Source organism: Salvelinus fontinalis, chromosome 3 (genome assembly GCF_029448725.1).
Source record: "Salvelinus fontinalis isolate EN_2023a chromosome 3, ASM2944872v1, whole genome shotgun sequence".
In the NCBI taxonomy this organism is placed as follows: domain Eukaryota; kingdom Metazoa; phylum Chordata; class Actinopteri; order Salmoniformes; family Salmonidae; genus Salvelinus; species Salvelinus fontinalis.
The window spans coordinates 34,544,557-34,569,667 of NC_074667.1; the positions used below are offsets into that span (position 1 = coordinate 34,544,557).

The 25,111-nt window shown below is 43.6% G+C and overlaps 3 protein-coding genes across 4 annotated transcripts; 1 reads left to right on the plus strand and 2 right to left on the minus strand.

Annotated features, from left to right (window-relative positions):
- Window positions 1-33: 33 nt before the first annotated feature.
- Window positions 34-8,518, minus strand: LOC129851536 (protein S100-B-like). Its single transcript, XM_055918159.1, has 3 exons — window positions 8,498-8,518; window positions 979-1,122; window positions 34-228 (listed from the first exon to the last, which is right to left on the minus strand). The coding sequence occupies exons 1-3, from the start codon at window positions 8,516-8,518 to the stop codon at window positions 79-81; spliced, it is 315 nt and encodes a 104-aa protein (XP_055774134.1). The 3' UTR covers window positions 34-78.
- On the plus strand, window positions 7,314-13,389 carry LOC129845414 (inositol polyphosphate 1-phosphatase-like). The gene is made up of 6 exons (XM_055913336.1): window positions 7,314-7,661; window positions 8,901-9,118; window positions 9,274-9,334; window positions 9,530-9,736; window positions 9,963-10,131; window positions 12,678-13,389. Exons 2-6 carry the CDS (start codon window positions 8,915-8,917, stop codon window positions 13,204-13,206), a joined length of 1,170 nt encoding a protein of 389 aa, XP_055769311.1. The 5' UTR covers window positions 7,314-7,661; window positions 8,901-8,914; the 3' UTR covers window positions 13,207-13,389.
- A 1,315-nt stretch (window positions 13,390-14,704) lies between these two features.
- LOC129845389 (dnaJ homolog subfamily C member 14-like) lies at window positions 14,705-24,061 on the minus strand. 2 transcript variants are annotated; one of them, XM_055913304.1, is made up of 7 exons: window positions 23,750-24,061; window positions 21,547-23,128; window positions 21,116-21,222; window positions 20,643-20,762; window positions 20,151-20,311; window positions 18,865-18,970; window positions 14,705-17,173 (listed from the first exon to the last, which is right to left on the minus strand). In XM_055913304.1, exons 2-7 carry the CDS (start codon window positions 22,852-22,854, stop codon window positions 16,852-16,854), a joined length of 2,124 nt encoding a protein of 707 aa, XP_055769279.1. In that variant the 5' UTR covers window positions 22,855-23,128; window positions 23,750-24,061; the 3' UTR covers window positions 14,705-16,851. The 2 variants fall into 2 exon arrangements, with proteins under 2 accessions (XP_055769279.1, XP_055769286.1); XM_055913311.1 differs by having other exon boundaries at window positions 23,710-24,061.
- Between the last annotated feature and the right edge of the window lie 1,050 nt (window positions 24,062-25,111).

Below are 25,111 nucleotides of genomic sequence, written 5' to 3' on the forward strand. Positions count from 1 at the left end.
AGGGTTACACAGTATGTATGTGTGTTTTGCTGGTCACACACAGACACTCGCTCAAGTCTTCCCCTTTACATTGTGTCACTAACGGCGGTGATCCGTGCTGAAGAGATCATGGCACGTTGACGTCATCATGGCGATCAGAGCGATAAACTCTTGGAAGTCGATCTCCAGGTCTCCGTTCTGGTCCAGGTCTGCAAACAGCTCATCCAGAGTCTCTTTCTCTTGGATATTCTTAAGAGACAAGAACAGTCAACTGTGAAGAGTAATCTGTGTCTGATTAGAACTTGTGTCTGGTTATTGAGTTAACAATGTCCTATAGGCCCATACATGCTTATAACAAGTAATAAAGCATTCACCTGCAGGCTTTAAGTAAGGTGTAATAATCTAATAATCATAGAATACTCATCTAAATCATTTCAATCAGCAGTTTAATATAATTCATTATTGTATCATTTTTTAATTCCTACAGAAGGCTAAAAAACTATTCCTCTTTTTCTAATTGGATGTAGGCCAGTGGTATAACGCCATGATGACACACTCCAGCTGAATTTAAATGATAGAGGGTGTTGTCATATGTAGTAATATACTCAGAGGACAGACATAGGAGCTGTCCCAAATGGCATCCTATTCCCTATTATAGTGCACTACACTTGTCCAGGGCCTGTACGACTCTGGTCAAAAGCAGTGCACTATATAGGGAATACACTCTTAGAAAAAAGGTTATTCGGCTGTCCCTATATGAGAACCCTTTTTGGTTCCAGTTAGAAAGAACCCTTTTGGGTTCCATGTAGAACCCTCAGTGGAAAGGGTTCTACATGGAACCCAAAAGGGTCATTTATACCCTGGAACCAAAAAGGGTTCTTCAAATGGCTATCCTAGACCTAGATGGTGACAGTCAAATAATTATTTTAGGTTCTAGATAGCACCTTTTTTCCTAAGAGGGTAGGGTTCCATTTGGGATACAACCAGAGAGTGCCTCACAATTATGAAGTGACTCATCTCGTTATTGATAAGATCTTTGAGCTCTGCCTTCTTCAGCTTGCACTTGTGGCCCGAGTATTTATGGAACACATGGATGATGGCGATCATGGCACTCTCTAGCTCTGACATGCTCTGCTCAGTTCTCTGTCAGGAACACAGAACCATATAATTACATATAGAACATTCCAGGCACAGAACAGACACAGCAAGCATAAATCACCTTTCAAATCTATGTTTATAAGGCCCAGTGCAGTCAAAAATGTGATTTTTCTGTGTTTTATACAGTACAAAACATTAGGAACACCTTCCTAATATGGAGTTGCACCCCCTTGTGCTCTCAGAACAGTCTCAATTTGTCAGGGCATGGACTCTACAAAGTGTCGAAAGCATTCCCCATGTTGACTCCAATGCTTCCCGCAGTTGTGTCAAGTTGCCTACATATCCTTTGGGTGGTTGACCATTCTTGATACGGGAAACTGTTGAGCGTGAAAAACCCAACCGCGTTGCAGTTCTTGACACACTCAAACCGGTGTGCTTGGCACCTACTACCATACCCCGTTCAAAGGCACTTAAATCTTTTGCCTTGCCCATTCACCCTCAAATGGCACATATGCACAATCCATGTATCAATTGTCTCAAGGCTTAAAAATCCTTCTTTAACCTGTCTCAACCCCTTAATCTACAGTGATTGAAGTGAACACAAAGAGGTTGAAATAAAAAAGTGAAATTGTGAAAATGATGACAATGCACTTTTAGTGTAAGAGCTGTTTGAAAAGACTGCCTGAAATTTCTACCTGTTTTGGTGGGATGGAGTTTTGGCCTGCCTGGTGACATTAGTTAATAGACCAATAAGAAAGAGCGTTCCAAACCTCTCTGCCAATAATAGCTAGTTTTCAGTTTTTCACTCCCAAATCAGACCACTCCCAGACAGTCCTAGCTAAATTCTTGCTTGAGATTTACTCTTTGCTATTTTTGATTCTTTTTGACCATTTAATTGAAAACAATCACAGTAAGGAACTTAGTTGTTACCCAGAAATGATTTGATATTTAGATAAAAATTGCTGCATTGGGCATTTAAATTACTTTGTATATTCAGAGTTTTGGTTGATACAATTACTGTAGGCTACCCATATACACAAATATATATATATATTTCAATATTATTTAAGTAAATTGGAATTAAATAGAAAGTATTTGAATTACCACTTTTTTTTACTAGTTTCTTAGATACTCCCTATAAGATTAGTAACATCGCCGGTCTTATGAGGCATATTTAGAACTGTATTGTATTATAGCCTATGATTTCATTGTACGTTCTTTCATATTGCTCATCGCTCCTTAGCTAAACTCAATGCTCTAATAGGTCTACATTGTGTTTGCCTTATCGTCTTATAAATGGAAAAAAAGCTAATTCAGATCAACTGACCATAGATTGACAAGATGTAAAATACAAAATTACATTTATAACTACAGAAAGACACTTGAGGCGTGGGACAATACAACACCAAAATGATTTTCCTCAACTAACTACACAAACATTTCCACACAAATGCAACAATTACCGGTCAATTATTTGCTTTATTATATTACCTGCATTTGAAGACAGAACCCAACCGTCTTTCGCTGTATTGTGATGCTTGGTAGGCTAATGACAAACTGATGCTCTAAACCTGAGACACTCCTTGATTGCGTCCCAAATGATATCATATTCCCTTTATAGTGCACTTTTTTGACCTAGGTCCATAGGGCTCTGGTCAAAAGTGGTGCACTATATACAGTTCCTTCAGAAAGTATTCACAGCCCTTGCCTTTTTCCACTTTTTTTGTGTTATAGCCTGAATTTAAAATGGATTACATTGAGATTTTGTGTTACAGGCCTACACACAATACTCCATAATGTCAAAGTGGAATTATGTTTTTAGACATTTTTTAAAATGAATTACAAATGCAAAGCTGAAATGTCTTGAGTCAATAAGTATTCAACCCCTTTGTTATGGCAAGCCTAAATAAGTTCAGGAGTATACATTTGCTTAACAAGTCATATAATAAGTTGTATGGACTTTCTGTGTGCAATAATAATGTTTAACTTTATTTTTGAATGACTAGTTCATCTCTGTAACCCACACATACAATTACATGTAAGGTCCCTCAGTCGAGCAGTGAATTTCAAATACAGATTCAACCACAAAGACGAGGGAAGTCGTCCAATGCCTCGCAAAGAAGGGGACCTATTGGTAGATTTAAAAAAAAATAAGACATTGAATATCCTTTTGAGCATGGTGAAATCATTAATTACACTTTGGATGGTGTATCAATACACCCAGTCACTACAAAGATACAGGCATCCTTCCTAACTCAGTTGCCAGAGAGCAAGGAAACCGCTCAGGGATTTCACCAGGAGGCCAATGGAATCTTTAAAGAAGTTACAGAGTTTAATGGCTGTGATAGGAGAAAACTGAAGATGGATCAACAACATTGTAGTTACCCCACAATATTAACCTAATTGACAGATTGAAAAGGAGGAAGCCTGTGCAGAATAATACATATTTGAAAACCTGCATCCAGTTTTGCAATACTGCAAAAAATGTGGCAAAGCAATTACCTTTTTGTCCTGAATACAAAGTGTTATGTTATGTACAAAGTGTTATGTACAATGTGTTATGTGTTATGTACAAAGTGTTATGGCAAATTCAAAACATATTACTGAGTACAACGCTCCATATTTTCAAGCATAGTGGTGGCTGCATCATGTTATGGGTATGCTTGTAATCGTTAAGGCCAGGGGACTTTTTCAGGATAAAAAAGAAATGGGGTAGAGCTAAGCACAGGCATAATCCTAGAGGAAAACCTGATTCAGACTGCTTTTCACCAGACACTGGGAGATTCATTCACCTTTCAGCAGGACAATAACCTAAAACACAAGGCCAGATCTACACTGGAGTTGCTTACCAAGAAGACAGTGAATGTTCATGAGTGGCAGAGTTTCAGTTTTGACTTAAATCTACTTGAAAATCTATGGCAAGACCTGAAAATTGTTGTCTAGCAATGATCAACAACCAAATTGACAGAGCTTGAAGAATTTTAAAAGAATAATGAGCAAATTGTAACGTTCTTCGTCGGGCGAAAGAGAGGACCAAAATGCAGCGTGATGATTATCCATTTTAATAGAATACTTAAACAACGAACAAAACAATAAACCGACAAAATGAACGAAGACGAAACAGTCCCGTAACATGAACACAAACACAAGAACACAGTAACAGGAACAATCACCCACAACCGACAAAGACAAAACAGGCTACCTAAATATGGCTCCCAATCAGACACAACGACTAACACCTGCCTCTGCTTGAGAACCATATCAGGCCAAACACATAGAAACAGACAAACTAGACATACAACACAGAATGCCCACTCATATCACACCCTGACCAAACAAAACATAGAAACATACAACGCAAACAATGGTCTGGGCGTGACAGTACCCCCCCCCCCCCCCCAAGGTGCGGAATCCGGCCGCAAAACCTAAACCTATAGGTTATAGGGGAGGGTCTGGGTGGGCATCTGTCCGCGGTGGCGGCTCTGGCACAGGACGTGGACCCCACTCCACCATAGTCATTACCCGCTTCAGTGGCCTCTTTCGAGCGGCGACCTTGGCCGCCGACCTTGGACTGTGAACCCTAATAAAGAGCCCCACTGGACTGAGGGGCGCCTCCGGACTGAGGGGCGCCTACGGACTGAGGGGCGACTCCGGACAGACGGGCGGCTTCGGACAGACGGGCGGCTCAGGCGCCTCTGGACAGACGGGCGGCTCAGGACAGACGGGCGGCTCAGGACAGACGGGCGGCTCAGGCGGCTCAGGACAGACGGGCGGCTCAGGCGGCTCAGGACAGGAGGGTGGCTCAGGCGGCTCTGGACAGGAGGGCGGCTCAGGCGGCGCTGGACAGGAGGGCGGCTCAGGCGGCGCTGAACAGGAGGGCGGCTCAGGCGGCGCTGGACAGGAGGGCGGCTCACGCAGCGCTGGACAGGAGGGCAGCTCAGGCCTGCCGAGGCACACTGTAGGCCTGGTGCGTGGTGCCGGAACTGGTGGTACAGGGCTGGGGACACGCACCTCAGGGCAAGTGCGGGGAGGCGGAACAGGGCATACTGGACCCTGGAGGCGCACTGTAGGCCTGGTGCGTGGTGCCGGAACTGGTGGTACCGGGCTGGGAACATACACCTCTGGAGGCGCACTGTAGGTCTCGTGCGTGCTGCTGGAACTGGAGGCCTGGTATGTGGAGGAGACACCGGATAGCCCGTACCGTGGAGGCGCACTGCAGGTCTCGAGCACCGAGCCTGCCCAACCCTACCTGGCTGAATGCTCCCTGTAGCCATGCCAGTGCGGCGAGGTGGAATAGGCCGCACTGGGCTGTGCTGGCGAACCGGGGACACCATGCGTAGGGCTGGTGCCATGTACCCCGGCCCGAGGAGACGCACTGGAGACCAGATGCGTAGAGCCGGCTTCATGGCACCTGGCTCGATGCCCACTCTAGCCCGGCTGAAACGAGGCGCTGCTATGTACCGCACCGGGCTATGCACACGTACTGGAGACACTGTGCGTATCTCCACATAACACGGTGCCTGCCTGGACGTCTCTCTCCACGGTAAGCACGGGGAGTTGGCTCAGGTCTCCTACCTGACTTAGCTCCACTCCCGTGTGACCCCCCAATACATTTTTGGGGCTGCCTCTCGGGCTTCCTAGCCAGCCGTGTTCCTTCGTAACGCCGGTTCCCTTTTCCTACTGCCTCCGTTCTCCTGGCTGCCTCCACCTGATCCCATGGAAGGCGATCCCTTCCAGCCAGAATCTCCTCCCATGTGTAACATCCCTTGCCGTCTAGAATGTCCTCCCATGTCCATTCCTCTCGATATTTCGGCCGCTGCTGCTGCCCGTTACCACGCTGCTTGGTCCTTTGGTGGTGGGTGATTCTGTAACGTTCTTCGTCGGGCGAAAGAGAGGAGGACCAAAATGCAGCGTGATGATTATCCATTTGAATAGAATACTTAAACAACGAACAAAACAATAAACCGACAAAATTAACGAAGACGAAACAGTCCCGTAACGTGAACACAGTAACAGGAACAATCACCCACAACCCACAAAGACAAAACAGGCTACCTAAATACGGCTCCCAATCAGACACAACGACTAACACCTGCCTCTGATTGAAAACCATATCAGGCCAAACACAGAAACAGACAAACTAGACATACAACACAGAATGCCCACTCATATCACACCCTGACCAAACAAAACATAGAAACATACAACGCAAACTATGGTCAGGGCGTGACACAAATGTTGCACAATCCAGGTGTGGAAAGCTCTTAGAGACTTACCTAAAAATACTCACAGCTGTAATCGCTGCCAAAGGTATGTTAATTTTTCAAAAATGTTTTACAACTGTTATAATTTTTCTTCCAATTTAACATTACACAGTATTTGGTGTAGATCGTTGACAATTATTTTTTACAATGAAATCAATTTTAATCGAACTTTGTAACAAAACAAAATGTAGAAGAAGTCATGGGGTGTGAATATTTTTTATGAAGGCACTGTAGGGAATAAGTCATTGTGCAGTGGCTGTGTTTTTCAGCCCTGTCTCTCAGTGCTCTGAACAGCTAAACTGTATTGATCAATCCCATGAAAGCTCCTATCAGTCAGCCAGGCAGTGGTTATATCCCAAACGACACCCCATTCTCTTTATAGTGCACTACTTTTATGGCCTTTGGTCATATAGGCCCTGGTCATAAGTATTGCACTGTAAAGGGAATAGCTTGCTATTCTCCATGCAGGCCTGCTACAGTAATGATTGATGTATGCAGTATGATAATGGATGCTTCTGGTGGTAATAGAGGCAATAGGGCGCCACTAAGGCCATTTCCTCTTCAATTGCGTCACTTACTGGGATTCTCTTACTGTTGTGTTCATATCAAATGACAAATGCACATAGGATTAGATTTGTTTAGGTCACATCTGCCTTGGATTGAGTATATATAATTGATGTGCCGATGGGAAGAAGAATAGGCTTTTATTCAACACTTTAAATGCTGTGTTGCATAGCTTTCTTCTCCGTTCACCTTTCTATGTAAAGAGAAATGTATTGAGGGATGTAGAATCGTTTTTAATTGAAAATAATTCATAGGCATACTTAATAGGACGTAGGGTCTAGGTCTAGAACTGGTGCAGTTCAAGTAGTCACATTGTAGCTAAACCAACGTAGCACGTGTAGACATATTGCAGCAAGATCATACAACTTTACACACTAGTGGGCAGGCTACAGTACTACATTATTCTAACCTCCGCCCACGTCGGCTGCGATGGAAAAGCCTTCGCGAGCTCAGTGGAAAATCACCTCCGTCCGCCCTTCAAATACGCAAAAACATCCGCACCGACGTAATCAAACAAGAACACGAAACTACGTTCCTGGAGTAGGGAAATGATATCCCGAGATTGAATTGTCGCCCGTAGCCTATTTGTTCTATTGTAGCCGACTGTAGACTAGCACACGGCATTACGCCCATTCAGAAACATCCTTAGCCTGGATTGACACTGGAAACATTAAGCAGATTCGATCGTGACAGGTCAGTTTTGAAGGGCGCTAGACGAGAAAATACCCTAATACGAATCAGCCAGAACATTTCCCGGTAAGAGTAAAATAAATTGCAATGTTTTTATATAAGGTAGCGTTCACTGTTGATAGCTTGTTTATATAAACATGTTAACTTCATTTCTAGGTCCATGTTGCTCAAATAGCCTACTCAAGTGGCGAGTGGGTTATGTTTTTTCTCTACTGTAATCAACTACAAAGGCGTGAAATATGCGCACGTAAAGTACCCTATATTCTGGATGGATTGATCGCAATATTTAAATTTAAATGATTAAGCATTTATATGCCTGGTCGTGCTTGCTTTCCTGTTCTGTGTCACTGTTCTCTGTGTCAAGGGGACACACACTTTTCACGCCACTTCGATAAAAAGTGATTTATTTACACAGCAGGTTAGGAAAGCATTTCCCCTAACCCTTTTCCTAACCTTAACAACAGTCTCCTAACCTGCTACGTCAATTCTCCTAACTTGCTACGAAAAAGTAACTTCTGTATCGAAGTGACATGAAAATATTGTTTCCCCTGTGTCAGTTGCCTATTCTTGATAGTGAACTCTTGTCATATTTGAAGAAGACTGTAATCAGTTTAACTCTTACAGAATTACAATATGATATTTTAATGTTAATATTTTGTCTTAAAACATTATGTGTTTGCAGTACCATAACCAGAGTAAAACACCTGTCCAATGGGGCAACCACACAGCTGACTCAACTTGCCCAAATTCCATAAGTGCCATACTTTTCACTTTGACAAGAAGGAGCAAACAGAAATATCAGTTTTAGGCTACTGGACTTATTTGCATGTGGATAGAGAGTGCATGGTTTTATAAAACAGGCTATTGAATGGGGGTCATTTTTTTTCTTTGCTCTCACTTACGTAGAGATGTCCTAGTTTCATTATTACAGAGGCTATAATTAGGCATGCACTCAGAGGCAGGCCACATACATTCATGAACTATCAATATCAGAGCAGACCTCCCCAGGTAATCCAGTTAATTGCTTCTTTACATACAACCTCTACAGAGTTTGTCTTTGACATCTTCAAGATCCTTTCCCCATTGAGAGAAGCTATGGCCTACACGGCTGTGGCTAATCATTGTCACTTTTATCTGGAGGGTCACAAGGACATTTTGTAACCCCTTAGATCAGCCACTCGCAGCACAAAGAGGAAACAAATCACTATCTCTGACCCCATATCGAAGGTACTATTTAAGGCCCTGCTAGCCTACACAGGTATTAAAGGTGTTGGCCATCTCTCTCTGTCTCTCTCTATCTCTCAGGTCAGGTGTCAAGTATGGCTGATCTGCTGAAGCTGCTGCTGCGTGTGGCAGAGAAGGCGGCCAACGTGGCCCGTGTGTGCAGGAAAGAAGCCCCTCTCTTCCAGCTGCTGGTCCAGGAGAAGACTGGAGTGGATAAGAACAAGAAGTTTGTGCAGGACTTCAAGACGCTGGCTGATGTTGTGATCCAAGAGATGATCCGCCATGATGTTGGAGCTCAGGTACAGGAACCAAAACACTACTCATGTTATCATGATGAGGATTTTTTCATGTTTGAAATATTTCCAGGCATGCCTCTGGGGGATTTGTGGCATATCCCTCTCTAGTATAATCAAATGTTTTTGGCAATCTTAACCCTCTACTCGTTTTACCTTAGTTTCCTGAAATGATTGACCATATACAAGGAGAGGAGTCTAACAAGTTTGAGAATGGACTAGGTTAGTAATAACACCCACAGTTCAGTAACACTTATTACTATGTAACAGTATGTTAATACAATGCAGGTACATGACTAATAACAGTGTTATAACATAGGTATAAGAGCAACATATACAATGCAACATGTACTTTTTAATAACACTAGACCTGTTGACGACCTGTTGACTCTGTGTGCATTCATGCGTGCGTCCCAGGGGAGAGTGTGATAGTCACAGTGTGTGGGACGGAGAAGGAGACCGCAGCCCTGCTGGCCACAGTGCTGGATGGGGACCAGACGGCGGCGACTCTCCTGGCGCGTGCCATCCACCAGGACGCTAAGCTCACACTCACTGACACGGGGACAGATGACCTCCACATACCCCTCAGCCCCTCTGACCTGGGCATCTGGATCGACCCCATCGGTAACACCTGGCCTAGAGTCACTATTTAAAAACAAGATTTGTTGTATCTCCGTAGACATACATGAATGGAAATTATGGATAATGTTTAGCACTGAGCAGATCCACTTGTATTGTATGGTGTAATTACTACGCCAACACCATGGGAGAGATTTTTCCTTGTCCTTTAACACTGTTATAAGCATGGCATTGTATGTACGTTGTTCCTATCGGTTTGGTTGTCATTCAGATGCCACCAGCCAATACATTGAAGGTCGTGAGGAGGCGGCGGTGGAGGGGCATCTCTGTCCGTCAGGTCTGCAGTGTGCCCTGGTCCTGATCGGGGTTTACCTCCGCGCTACTGGGGAACCCGTCATGGGGGTCATCAACCAGCCCTTCAACCACAAAGACCCAACAGGGTGAGACTCTAGAACAGGGGTCTCCAACAGGTAGATCACAAGTTACCAGTAGCTCTCAGCCCACCTATGAGTAACTCACCAATCAATTCTAAAAGTACATGCATCCTTCCATCGCAATGTCATAAACATAAAGCTCCCTGCTACTATCAAATCAAAGCCACATTGACATCCCAACTGTGGTTAGCCACTATTGGCTTAAAAAGCCAAACGTAACACAATACCTGCAAATTAATTTCCAGCAATATGGCCCTGTCTGTCTGTATGGTATGTGCATTTGTCAATCACTCCATATGTAGCCAGTTAGTAAAGCTAATGATAACTGTTTTGTGGGTAGACAGAAAGACTTTCCCCAAAAATCATCTCAATTAAATGTTAACTGCAAAGTAGGCTTACCGACAGAACTATTGTTATTTTTTATACCCCTTTTCTCCCCAATTTCATGATATCCAATTGGTAGTTAGTCTTGTCCCATCGCTGCAACTCCCGTACGGACTCGGGAGAGGCTAAGGTCGAGAGCCATGCGTCCTCCGAAACACAACCCTGCCAAGCCGCACTGCTTCTTGACATACTGCTCGCTTAACCCTGAAGCCAGCCGCACCAATGTGTCGGAGGAAACACTGTACAACTGGCGACCATGTCAGCGAGCATGTGCCCGGCCTACCTGACAGAACTATAAATGATAATTATTTGTATCAATTGGGTGGCCATTGTTTTGGAAACTCCGCCATGACAGTAGGCCTAGCAGCAGAAACATTGCTACATTGACACATTCCTCTTTTGCCAGATGTGCAATTAAAGGGGAATTACACTAAAATCTAAATGTGTTCGTTTTTAATCTTCCAGAAATGGTGTTCTGATGTGATTTAAGCATTGATATGGACATCCATTTTCGTTGATGCTCTATGAATAATTGTAATATTGAGAGTCTAAAAACGTTTTTAAAATCCCAAACCAGGAAAAATAAAACGGAGAGAACTGAATTTAATTTCATGGGGCCTGTCATGCCGAATACTGTTTATCAACCATTATTTTATTAGGTACAGTAACCAGGGATGAGTTGCATGGTAGAGAAGAGAAAAATGTGCCTATTTGAAAGCATTAAAAAAAAAAATGTAGCTCACAACAGGTTAATTCTTTAAAAAGTAGCTCTCATGCTAGAAAAGGTTGGAGATCCCTGCTATAGAACCAGAACAGCAATCAGTTCTGACACCAGGGGCCTCATTTATAAATGCTGCGTATGTACAAAATATATCCCAAAACGTGCATTCGCCAGTTTTAACGCAAAAGTAGGTATTTATAAAAATGTTACTTGATGTGACAATGTGCTTAATTTCCTGCAAACTTTAGACTATGAGTGCACACAATTTTTGGTGGTTGAAGTATTGTATTGCAAGCAGGCAAATGGGGGATATGATGACTAGCTTATTCATAAAACCTCAACAACTGGAAAATATAACAATATTCAATCATTTGTCGTTAATGAGAAGAGCGAAGATCTATTTATTTTATTTTTGCAATCTAAAAAATATATAGTAATAGGAATCTATTTCCTGATCATTTCAGAATAAATTCCTGACCTTTTCTGACTGTGATGGTTTCAAATTCCCAAAGAAGCCTATTCAACAAATTAGGATACAAATCGTCCCATCTCTCATTTAACAGTGACGTAATTCGCAGTAGTAAATAAGGTATTTTAATTTTTTTGCTCCATATGATCCGATCTGGAGCGCGGTTAAAATGAAAACATAACAGTAGAATTGACAGTTCACCTTGTAACTTCAAATGTTTTAAGTGGGCATCGACAATGTTTCAGAATTCGTGGGAAGCGCATCATATTTAGGTCAGGGGGAAAAGTAATTGCAAAACATTGTTAAATAAAATGTTCTGCAAACCTCACAACAATTTGTCCGTTTTTTTTTATTTCAGACATAGTCACTCCTTTCCTTTGCTACATCAAAATCACTGAGGAGGCACTGGGGGAGAAATGTAGCATCACCTCTGAGAACAGTTGATCTAATTTGCCATGGCTCTATCTTTTAGAAACTGCTGTGGCCTAATTTCAAAAGCTCCAAATCAAAACAGAAAATAAGGGGGTTATTGTCACCATAAAAGCTAAATTATGTGCTTTTCCCAGGCGGAATTATAATGCTTGTTCACGATGCGCACAGTTTACGACAAGTCTGATTTATAATGGGAAATATGTGCAAGTATGGCATGCGGCAAGTTTATAAATCGCAATATGTTTTGACTTAGTCTTTTCAGAAATGTTGCATGCAGATATTTAGTGTGAAATTTACTAAATTGTTATGAGGCCCCTGGGTTATGGTTAATGCTATTTCAGTTCAGTTGATTCAAATAACTCATTGTTACCAATTAAATTATTGGAACGTTTTTATTTTCAATGACGATTTTCAATCCACTTACTGAATTGAATTATAATTAAACCACTCTGACACAGAAATAACATACTCAATAATGCTCAGTTCTCACCAACAAAGCTGCCTTTGTCAATAACATGTTTGATGTGATGTACATATTTGTTGCAGCTGGAAGGGGAAGCATTTCTGGGGTGTGTCGTGTGGGAGCGTCAAAGCCTGCTCGGTGCTCAGACCTAAAGAGAGACCTGCAGAGACGACAGCAGCAGGAGGTCCAGGGCTCTCAGTGGTGATGAGCTCCAGTGAGAAGCAGGCAGTGAAAGAGGCTTTGGCCCCTCTGTGCGGGCCTGACAGGCTGATGTACGCGTCAGGGGCTGGATACAAGATCCTGTGTGTGATCCTGGGCCTGGCTGACGTCTACGTCCTCTCAGAGGGCAGCACCTTCAAGTGGGACTCCTGCGGCCCCCATGCCCTGCTCCGTGCACTGGGTGGGGGGATGGTGGACCTTAAAGAGTGCCTTCACTCCTCTGGCTCCAGCCACTGTCAGGGGGGGCACCAGGACCAGGGGGAACTGACCTACCACCAACCCCACACAGAGAGCACTGGGGCAGACCACTGGGCCAACCAGGGGGGACTGGTGGCCTATCTCAACTGTCAAATTCTCCATAGGGTTATTGGGGAACTGAAGGGCAAGTTTTAAAGGAAGAGTAGCTGATGATGGTGGGCACAAGTATCATTGCTTATAGGGTCGTGCTGCTTAATATTCTATTTTTGGAGGGTCAGTGGTATTTTTCTATCGACTATGCTGTCCAAGTTATTTTTAACAGCTATATATTTGCAAATGTAAATGAAGGAATATAAACATATTAAACTAACTACAGTAGTTGGTATGTTTAAAGGTGTTTTGTAAACAATTAAGCTATACCTAAATGGAAGGTCTCTTTAGTTACTGGTTCTCTCATTGTCAAGAAGTGTGTTGGTGGCAAATCAAACTTCAGGGAAGACCTGAGTGCTGTTTAAGTATTCCACTTATATTCCAAAGCAAGATAATCAGAATTGAAAGATACAGGTAAGAATGGGAACAGGCATGGTTCATGAAACAGTAGCACACACTGCACAGATGAAACATGCTTTTTGTCTATCATACCGAAATATGGCTAATGGAAATAACACTCGTTAAGGATCTCTTATGGTCCTACCAGAGAATCTCTTGATGACTTAGTTGAAATTGTGAAGTAGTGGGACAGGGAGGCGTTTAGTAAATATCCCAAGTGTCTCCCTTTTGACAGAAGCACTAATGGTGTGTGAGGCGATAGCGGAGAAGACTCAAATAAGCTGGCTTTGTGGAATCTGCAGCGGCCCAGAAAAGACCTTTTATGGAAGAGAGGTGTGTTCTACACTGTTTCCATAGCGCTAGCTGTAAGACTTAGGGTAAGTCAGGTCAGAAGAGGAAAAAGACATGAGTTGCCGTTTAATTGTTGGTTTACTGTAAATGAAGGATTAACCCCCTTTTAAGGAATGGGGAAGAACGGTCACGTAGCGATGCACGGTGGCTTTCTGGAGCAAATGTAGAAAACGGGTAAACCGGGTCATGAGGTTCACAAGGGTTTTGCTCTGTTATGGGATCAGGTTTGTTCAATAGAAGTCAACCTGTGGAGAATATTTTCCACCATCGCCACTTCATTGACACACCCCGGAGGCTAGTGTGATGCTGTCCAAATGTGTAGTCATTACGAAGAGCTGGATTCATTCCATAGTGCTGAAGAGCCACGTTGTACACCAATTTACATTTAAAGGCAATGTTCCCGCATTAGCGGAGACTGCATTCACGGTAAACGCTGCATATGTCGGCTCAATCGGTAATAACCTTTCAATTTCAAGTGCACTATAGCGCTGAACTTCGGTGATACGGATTGAATCCAGCCCTAAATGTTGCTGTCTCTATGGTCGTCCATCAGAAAAACAGAGCCATCCTAAAGGACCAGCAAGTGGTGTTGTGGACCACACCACTTGTGTATAAAGATAGGTGGGATCTAGTGTAAATTCTAAATGAATGAGTGTGCTCCAGAAGGGCCATTAGCAGGTCCTCTGGTTTCTGCTCCATTGGAATGACACAGCACTCTCCTGTCTTGTGACTTTAAGACATAATTCAATCCACGTAATTCACAAAACAAGCAATGAAAGTCCATTCATCCGTCTGTAGGAAATCAACTTTACTATGAAATCCAGAAAAAAGCTAAAATCAACTGAACAGTGATGTTTCACAATTGCAATAAACTCTTGCCAGCAAACTCACACTTTCCTACCACAGAACAAATTTAAAAAAATGCACATTTAACCCCGATTGTCAGATTTTTTGCAATCTTTTTTTTTGCATATACTGTTTAAAAATATCATGGGAAAAACTAAAATTAATCTGGGATGTTGGCTCTTCCACGCTGGGAGCCGTTAGTTGACTTGCCGTTTTAGGCTGCTACTTAAGCCATACATTCTCAAGTCAACTAGGGTATCTAAAACATAATTGACAGCGCAAGCAATTCAGCCTAAAACTGAGATTAAATTAAACCTCCTATAATACCTCCAATTAAGTGGACAATTGCATTCAACTTTTTTCACTTTAAAGAGAGCAAATAAACATGTGCAACAAGGGACCCCAGGTACCACTTAATCTCCCAACATCCACAGAATGACACAAATCAAAGGTACAACCAACAAGAGGCTAATGGAACTGATACCAGGGCCCATATTCATTAAGCATCTCAGAGTAGCAGCACTGATCTAGGATCAGTTTAGCCTTTTCATGGACAGTTTAGCCTTTTCATGGACAGGACTGGTCCGGGATCAGCACGCCTACTCTGAGAAGCTTGATTCATATTGCCCCAGACCTCAACATTTAAGAGGAATTAGACAAACTTTTACCACATTTATTTCCAATACGCCATCTCCACAGGAAAAACACAATGATTTGCCATAATGAGTAGACATATTGTTAGAGATCTGAATTCTGTGCGCTCTATCCCTCTTCAATCTGGAGTATATTGTCTGAGCGTGGGGTGAAAGCAAAGGCAGTGGTAGCTTTTCTTTGAAATAAAATGTGGTGGTAATAGAACTGTTACTGTTGACATTCAGCTCCCCTGTCTTTCAATCAACCTTTAAACTGTTGGAAAGTAAATATCAAAGAGTAGCCTCTGATAACTAATCTTTTACACTGCACAGTCATTGTGTTCACAATGGAAACTTAGTCACCTCCAATCTTTAAAGGGTGCTAAAATGCAATTAAGAGCTGAAACTACCTTTTTCTTGATCCATAGGATGCCGTCCAGACAATAACACCAATACTTAGGGACTGAAAGCAGTAAATAGCCTAGGTCCTTGACTCTCACAATATAACAGTCTTGATTTTAATGTGAACCTGCTTAAGTCTGACGCCTCATCATAGTGCTTCTACGTGGGATTCAATTTGTTGACAGATTAAAGTATTCACTGTACTCTAGACAGAGTTGATATCTACATTTGGCAGAGAGACAACTTTCACTCACCAACTTACTTTCCAATAGTGACAAATGTCACAACTATGCAAACGTTCACTCTAACTTCATTAAAAGTAATAAAAATTGCAGAAAATCAGTTGCTCAAATGATAATCTAACCAGATAACAATTAATCAAAGAAGGCAACGGGCGGAAGGATGGGTGTGTCAAAGCCGTAACGGGCAGACCAGCCCTCTCTCTGGACACCGTCTTCTTCCAGGATGTAGCTTGAGCCGTCCGATCCAGCAATTCATAAATTCTGATTGGCTTCTTCCAGCCCTGTCCCCTCACACACACAGTTTCACAGTCTGCACCAAGACCTGAAGCAAGAATAGGTGACCCTTTTTGTTAAAAAAATTATTACAAACGTGTCAAGAACATAAGCGTCCAATGGCATGTAATGATGCAGGATTGTGCAGGGAAGTAAGACCTAAGGAAATGTGTTTGCATTGTTAGCAATAGGCTTGTGATATCAGTGGCATGGCTACAGCTGTTTCACAAGAAAAAAAACGACAAAAAAAAACAATGTGAGGGGGAGAAGCAAAAAGACTGTCACCTCCTAACCCCAAATATACTTAAACTCTGAGTTAGTTCCGTCTTCTTCTACATGGTCCAGGCTCAAACCTCTGGCTCATGGCCTCTGTATTGTCAGTCTTTTGATACATGAGGCAGCCCCTGACCCGTGTGAATCTTCCTGAGTTTGACTGATCCTTCAACTTATGTACAGTAGGGGGAGGTCCAGGCTCGTCGACAGACATGGCCGTGTGTTGAGTGTCCCCGTGTTGCTACGATGACACGTCACAACAATGGCCGCTCTCACCTCTGGAAGGGCTTGCGGACCTTCCTCCTCCTCCGGGGAGGAGGCTTGCCTCCGCTATCGGCCCACGTCTCACTGGGCTCCGGCCGGGGCCCTCCCGGAGGCATGAAGAAGCCAGTCTGTGGTGGAGGAGGGGAGAAAGGTCCACTAGGTCCCGGTCCAGCACCAGAGGGTTGGTGGGGGGGCGGTCCTGAGGGGAAGAAACCCCCGTTGGCAGCCATGTCGGGGGGAGGTCCCCCTTGGAAGATGCGGTTGAAGAAGTCCTGCAGGTCAGCGGGGTTGGTCGGGCCTGGAGGAGGGTGCTCTGGGCCTGGAGGTGTCCTGGAAAGCATGGGAGCAGAGTAACATTAATTCTAAAAACATTCTTTACCTCAGGACACTTCAACAGGTGACTCCAGGAAAATAAAGTAATAGCAGCACTCACCGTCTACATAGATCTGAGTTTTATTCATGGGACAAACAGGCTTCATCAGAGCCTTGGGTGGCCTTTCATTCTATTACATTCATTCTATTTTAATCTAGCCTATATTTAACCCTGAAGCAAGTGACAATGAGATAGTTGCACAAGCAACTGCACTGACCACAGCTTGTGCTCATTTAGAGCGGTCGATCACATAACACCTCGGTTGAGTCCCAATAATCTCTCATTTCTCCCGAAGCATGCACTTGTTCACTTTCCTTAATGGATTTGAAAGAAAATGATTGGTATATGGAAACTCCCTTCAGCCCAGTGGTCACCAACCGGTCAATTGCAATCGACTAGTTGATCTTCAAGGCATTCCTAGTCGATCATCAAACATTTCTGTAGAAAAGCCAACGATTAAAGGCGAAATCCTTTTTATTAAAAAAAATTGTGTTGCGCTGTTGGCGATAGGTGCACTTTATTCAGAAGCTCTGCACACCGGGTAAGCAAAGTGTTCTCATTTTTAACCATTTAATTTGTCCGAAAAGACAAACTCTGTCTACCCGGCAGACCAAGAGATCTGTGGCTAAATCGAGTACGCCTACTGTGCTGGACAATCAGACAGCTCAAATCACTGTGCATACCTACAGTGTCCACAAACCATGACCAGAGAGAGGCTGTCAAAGAATACAGCAAAGAGCTGCTTTTCTTATGAGTTCATGTCTATATTTTATTCAGCACTGTCAACACTTTTTATTAAACACTATTACAAAACGCTCTTCTCTCTACTTCCCCTGGCGCTGCAGCTGCAATGAATGAGTAGCCAAGTGTATCGAAAGCCCTGCAGTTTTATTATTATTAGCAGCTCATCGTGTCTATTTTAATATCGAAGAGTATTTCACTTTCTCTGGTCAAAGGAACAACATGAATTTGTGCCTGAGGCAGATGCGGTGCGAGTCGAGTTTCACCATCAGGAGGAAGACTGTGTCCCCTCTCTGGTCAGTCTCACCGGAGGAAAGGAATTGAGAGAGCAGGGACCATGAGAGGCAGTCCCTCTGCTGCACTCTCCCTCCCTCCGCTTAGATTAATGCCATGTTCAAAACAACTGGGAACTTGGGAATCTCAGACTTCTGCCTTCAGTGTGTTCAAGACAACCGCGAACTCTGGAAAAACGAGATCCGACTGGGAAAAATAGTTTTGAACGAAACGGAAACTCGGCCATCTTTGACCTCTTTTTTCAGAGTTCCCAGTTGTCTTGAAAGCACAAACATCAGATGCAGGTACCATCAGTCCAGTAAAATAAAATTGATAATTATTGGCAAATTATTTACATTTATGCTCAGCTGTGCATCACAAGTGCTACACCAACTGATCTATTTTGTTATCAAAGCTTGAGTTTTGATATATAATATGGTCTGAGAAGAACAATACTGGCAGGCCAGGAATATAGCCAATATGCTGTGATAATGTATTTGGCTGGGGACCACTTTTCTAGCCCATGCCTACACCAATCCAATGATTTTACATTTGTGTGAAGTAGTTAAAGAGTGCAGACTTCAGGAGGAAGATGAGATTATTGGAACGCAACCCTCAGTGCCCTGGGACCAACCTGTGGCGCTGCGTGGAGCTACTGTTGTTCTTGGAGCCGAAGGAGATGTGATAGGGCACGCGGTGTGTGTCTGGAGAGATGCCTATCCTCTGGCAGCCGGCCCACTCTGAAAGGTGAGAGCGGAGAAGGTGACAAATTAATCAATGTGACAATACTGAAGCAAGCGGCTAGGAGGAGAAACAGTCTGTCTGACTTTAGGTGTCTTTATTAATGCATTGTCGGGAACGCGCTTGCAAGAAAAAGCATTTCACTGTACTTGTGCACGTGACAATAAAAACTTGAAACCTAACATTATTTGGTAGCTTAGAATTGAATTTAGCTGTAGAGCTTTTGAGCCTGTCAGTTGGCTTGTTAGAGGTTCAAGCAGCGAAGCTGGGTGAAACCCCTATTGTATTTTTTGCCGTTTATTATTTTTCTCCTTCTGGCGATTTGGTGAAAATGCAAATTCTTGTGAGATGTAAGGCCCAGGAGGGTGCAACTTTGCAAGATGGTAAAGGGCCAAGCGCCACACCCATTCATGCGATGCCATTCCAAATGGCTACACGGTGGCACTATTACAAGCAATTGAAAATGCTAACTTTTAAATGTCACACCCCTTTACTGTGTGTCCTAGACTCCTGACATTTGGTACTTAGGTCCCTCCCCTCACAAGGAACAAATTTGCCTCAAGGACCCATAAGGTCCACCATGATGGATTTTACGTCATTTTGAATTTTGTGAAAAACACTTAAGACGCTACTCTTCTGGCACCGAATGACCAATCACCAAGCTCTCACAAAGTATGTTTCTCCAGTCTAGCAACTCAAACAACATGGCCACTACTGAACAATAAACATTCACGCGGGCATGGTCTGGCACATAACTTCTTCAACTATTATTGAAAATATATTTCACAGTTTAGGTGATACAATGTTTCTTTCTCTACACTATACTTGCTTATTTTGTCTCATAAACTGAAATTAGCCACACTATTAAAATGTTTGCAACCAGGAAATGCCGGAGCGATTTCTGCATAGTGCATCTTTAAGTCAATACATAAAAGGGTATGGCATTAGCATCGATGAGAGCCTAACTATCCACGTGGGTGTCATTACACGGCTTGTCAAAGCAATTGGCTTGTTCGACATCGACCGCATTGCAGTTAGCGATTGCAGACTTACTGATCTACAAATCACCTTGCATTATAAATAACTACTCATTATTATTTGTAGAGCAGTCAGTCAAAATTGACCCACAATGCATTACAGTTTTGACGCTCGTGAACACAGCCATAATCAATCCAGTACCTGTGATGTCGTAGACCTTGCCATCCATGCAGGCGAAGTAGGTGATGCGTAGGCCTAGCAGGCTGGACTCGGCCCACAGGTCTCCCTCCTCGGCGCTGTGGCGTCTGTTACACTCTGCACAGAACCGCGCCACAGCAGGCTCCCGGTCCATCTCAAACCTCCTGCACACACAGGGAGTAATCAGGGAGGGAGGAGTCCGCAACGTAAACTAAACCATGCAGAATGGGATGCTCTTTGTGTCTGGCCTATGCTTGTGTTTTCTTTCTGTAATAAAGATTTCATAGCAAGCTAAATGTATAAATACAATTTGAGTGATTGGGAGTAGTCACCATATTCATTTAGGTATATACTGTAAATGACAAGACTGCAGTGTAGGTAAATTATATTACTATTCCAATCCCTCACTTTCACAAAAGTCTGCAGGGTGTTGGTTGTAAATGTATGATATTTTTTCTAGATATTACAGATATTAATTCAGTCTGAGTGACGTACCTGTGTTTACCCTCACACTTCGTACACATCATGGTGTTCATAGCTTCCTTCAGGTCATCCTGCAGTTTGGTGAGGAACTCATTCATCGACTTGGAGAGTTCCGTCTGCGCCATGCGCTTCCTGAGAGGACCAGGCAAACAATTCAACGCCATATCAACTACACAAAACATTCCATCAGCCTTCAGTGCAGTCATTCGATCACGGTGTCTTGCATTTGAATTAAGTAATCTACTCACAGCATGTATTTTCTATGGATCCTGTTACTGAGGAACTAAACCAAACATCTCACAGGCCTTTAGATTGACTATACCATGCTAAGGACCACAGATAGGAAATTCAGATGAGGACGCATTACCTATTGTGAGAGGCCTGAGATCTAACAGATGTTTTTTCTTGAAGGTGCAGTCATTTTATCATAGTTTCTGGCATTTGGTTTAAGTACTGGCCAAGTAGTTTGTGTGTCTTCTACTCACAGCTCGTATTCCCTTCGTGTCTCTGGGTTACTGACGATGTCCCAGGCAGCCCTGAGCACCTTAAAGGCCTCCCCAGCGCGCGGGTGCTTGTTCTTGTCTGGATGGATCTGAGAGAGGAAGGAAAGGAGAAAGATGGACAGATGTAAGGTGCAGTGCAGATAACATGCAAGAGCTAGAGCAACTAAGGAAGGCTCAACAGGTTGGCTACTTTTAGTCATTTTCTGATTACATTTTATATTGTGGATATAAGACAAAAAAGATGCATACAGCCATGCAGAGCTAAGGGCAAAAATGCTTTGGCTTGTGTTCTGACAGGCAAAGCTGAAATTATTTGACGATAATGGCTACACACTAGCCAGTTGATCAGTTCCACAAATTTTTATCATTCACCTGTACTCATAAAATGTCATGCCCATCTCATTTACACTCACCTGGACAGCCAACTGTCTGTAGGCCCTTTTTAGCTCAGCTTCAGTTGCGTGAGCCTCCACCCCCAACACTATAAAAGGGTCCAACTCCTCTTCAGGGACCTGAGCCAGCGCCAGCAGTCTCTCCAGCTCCTGCCCAGGCTGGTACCTAACTGCTCCACCGGGAGAATCTGGGGTGAAAGGGGGCACCTGGGTGGTGGTGCCTCTCCTCCTCCTGAACCAGCTGCTGATCCTCTGCAGCAGCAAGGCCACCCTCCTCCAGACCTTGGAGTCCTGCACGGCTGTCCACCACCGCTGGCCCCTCTCCCCGCCCAGCCGGACGAGCGTGAACTGGGCCCACTGGGAACCCAGCAGCACCACAGCACAGAGGAGTCCGAAGCAGGTCAGGGAGGCCTGCCAGACCCACTCCACCGACCGGATGCTCTTATCCACCAGGACCGTTCCAGCACAACTCACCCTCTCCAGCACGCGCCGGGCGTCCGCCTTCATCCCTGGCACGTCTGTGACCTTGTTGAGCAGCTGTGAGCCGAGGTCATAGAGGGCTATCCCTGCGCCTTCCACGGCCACCCCGCAGCGGTGGGTCACAGAGACAATGATCTCCACCACCATGTGGATACAGGAGATGCACCAGGGGCTGAGCGACTCTGACAGCAGCTCCCTGAAGGCCAAGGTAAGCTGGGTGCCTGTCTGCCGCCGGCCCCGGCCCTGGTGGTGGTGGTGGTTGCGCCTCCGGGCCTGCTTGTGCCTCCCACCGCCCGATGACAGGGACCCTTTAGGGAGGTAGGATGATGATGATGTAGCCTGGGTATTCTGCTCGGAGGCTGCCACCACTCCTCCTCCACTGTTCCGGAACCGGCCTTTCCTCCCTCCAGCCCCTGAGCTCTTCCATCCCGACTCCCCGTTCATGCCAGGCTCCCTCCCGACTTCGTTTCGGCCTCCTCCTCCATTCTCGTCTTCATCTCCACCCTCAGTCTCCTCATTTCCTTCTCTGACCACATGCTCCGACCCTTCCTGTTTCAGAGAGACTTCATCCTCTTTGGCCTCTGCAATCCCACAATACTCTGCTTCTCCTGAGTCCTGGTTGATTGGAGTCGGGATATCCTGAGGGGTAGCTTTGAGATGGTCTGTCATGTCCTCTTTGGTAACTGGTTGATGAGTTTCCTCATCTCCTCTGACTTCCCACTGGCCAGGCATGGAGGTGGAAGACAAGAGGGTAGGAACACCTGAGGGCAGCTCTTCAGGGCTCTCCTCAGCTGCCTCTACAGTCCATGTCTCTTCCTCCATCTCGCTCTCAGCCACCCCTTTCTCCATCTTCAGCCCTGTCTCTTGATTAAAGTGCCAAAAAAAAAGTATCCAATCTCACGGCAGGTAGGGACCTTGACCCATTCTCACTGACCGCACCTTCTCTGACACTACACTTCAGCAGGGCTGAAGAGTCAGATAAGGACGGCTGAATAATACTGGAATGGCAGGCGCCATTGTCCACGGTAGCCTATCCAATGCAGAAACTTTGAAGGCATTGGATCAAGGATCAATCATTACAATCCTTGGGCACGACTGGCCTCATATTGTATCTGGTTATTGCCTGTAAAAAGAAAGCAAGTTTAAACATTAGCCGTAACACTTTCACTTTATTTGAACTAGAACAAAGGGTATAATCTAAAGGCAAGGCTCACAAAGAAATGACATTAAATGGGATATGGAGTATCTGCATGTATCATTGTTATTGTCAAAGTAATGACATGTTATTATCAATTCTGTTTTCTACTGTAGTGTGCCTTGATCAATATTCTCCATAGCACGCTGCATGACCGCAGGACTCAACGAGCTGCTTCACAGCGCCGACATTTTGAAAAGATAAACCAAACTCTAAAGCTATCTGGTTGTCAGTAGTTGCACTAGCTAAAAATATAATTCATTTCTAAAACAATAACTGACTGGGATGGAATATATCAGAGAATAATGGGGGCAATCTTCGGTTCTAGCAAATTAGCTATGTCGCCAACGTCGCGAGCAAAATGACCAACTGTCTCAAGACTAACAGCTAGCTAACATTATTAGTTGCTCGTGTTTAGCTAACTAGCTACTGTAGCTAATGCAATTTAAATAATCTTAACGGCGGATTATTGATAATATTATTTGAGCTATTTTAATGCTTACACTGACCGAAATAACATTGTGAAAGATGACAGCAAGAGCAACTCACTTTTCTCTTCCGTAAAGGAAGGGAAGATGATAAAATGTAGTCTTCCTTTCGAAGTGGTTAACTCGAGCCCTGTAGCTTTGCTCCTCAAATTGACCAAATATGGCAAACAGAAATGCTTGTCGTAGAAAGAAAATGTAGTTATTGCATTTTGTATGGAACTATTCTTATTCTGTATTAGGAGAGTGTTTTCGTTCTGCTTATGCAGATATGATCTATTTTTTATTATCTTGTTCTTGGCTAACGCTTGCTGTTTGTCTTACTATTTTTCACTTCCGAGGGCAGCAGACACCTCACATAAACCACTACTGAGACGCGAGAAAGAATAAGCAAGACCTAGCAAGAAATAAGGACGTGCCGTGACCTCGGCCATTTCTCTTCAAAATAAAAGTCAGCCAGTGACGATGGTAAAAAATAATACACTAGTCGAAATTCGTAACATTTTATTTGGAAATGTTAACAGACTTAGAATTTAGTTTAACAATCGAACAAAACAATAAAAATTCAAATAGTTCCTTAAAGCAAATAATGTTACATTGACAATAGTGTTAAAGATAGACTCAGCTAAATAATTTTGCCATGAGAAGCCCCACAGATATTGGGTTTGTTCGACATGCGATCTACAAATCACATTTTTTTTGTACCTTTATTTAACTAGGCAAGTCAGTTAAGAAATTATTATTATTATTTATTATTTACAATGACGGCCTACACCGGCCAAACCCTGTACGTTGTGTCCCATTCTACTCAGGAGCAACTCCACAGAGTTTACACCCCCAGCATCGTCACTGCTAATTTCATATTGGACATACACATTGCACCATACACAAATTTCTGTACATTGTATAACAGTAAAATAAACATCGCTGATCCCTATAATATGCATTGACTCCTAATGAGCATATATTTTAAGAAGTGCAAAAATATCATAAGGATGAGAGAAATGAGAGTGATGTCACGCACCCAAGAAGGCTCAACCAATCACTTGACAGATTTGATTAATATTCATGAGTTGCGTCGGGAGGATAGGCTGAGACCTATTGATGTGTGACGTCAGACAGATGCCCGTGTGCTTGCTCGCCTGCATGAGCAGTAAACATGATTTGGGATACCTAGCTTCATTTTAATTAATTGGGAATAAATGAAAGCTTCACCAGCTAGCTATCAATCAATTTAAGTTTCACTGTCCGATCATTCATTAAACGAGTCCACTAATTGTTATTTGTACCTTTCCACAAACTGTCTGTGGCTTGATATGAGTAAATTAACCTAAATGTATCAAATAATAGGTAATCCACGATTAGTTGACTAGTAGTGGCTACTGCCTAGCTAGCTACATTTCAGTAATGTTTCTATCCTCCTAAA

Excerpts from the sequence above, each read along its gene's own strand:
- LOC129851536 (XM_055918159.1), bottom strand. The coding sequence starts at position 8,518 with ATGAAACTAGGACATCTCTAC. Across the intron at positions 1,123-8,497 it reads TGAAACTAGGACATCTCTAC|AGAACTGAGCAGAGCATGTC; the intron begins GTAAGTGAGAGC and ends TGTTCCTGACAG. Across the intron at positions 229-978 it reads AGATGAGTCACTTCATAATT|AATATCCAAGAGAAAGAGAC; the intron begins GTGAGGCACTCT and ends TTGTCTCTTAAG.
- LOC129845414 (XM_055913336.1), top strand. The coding sequence starts at position 8,915 with ATGGCTGATCTGCTGAAGCTGCTGCTGCGTGTGGCAGAGAAGGCGGCC. Across the intron at positions 9,335-9,529 it reads CAAGTTTGAGAATGGACTAG|GGGAGAGTGTGATAGTCACA; the intron begins GTTAGTAATAAC and ends CGTGCGTCCCAG. Across the intron at positions 9,737-9,962 it reads CATCTGGATCGACCCCATCG|ATGCCACCAGCCAATACATT; the intron begins GTAACACCTGGC and ends GTTGTCATTCAG.
- LOC129845389 (XM_055913304.1), bottom strand. The coding sequence starts at position 22,854 with ATGGAGAAAGGGGTGGCTGAGAGCGAGATGGAGGAAGAGACATGGACT. Across the intron at positions 20,763-21,115 it reads ACACGAAGGGAATACGAGCT|GAAGCGCATGGCGCAGACGG; the intron begins GTGAGTAGAAGA and ends TGGTCCTCTCAG. Across the intron at positions 17,174-18,864 it reads AGCTCCACGCAGCGCCACAG|GACACCTCCAGGCCCAGAGC; the intron begins GTTGGTCCCAGG and ends CATGCTTTCCAG.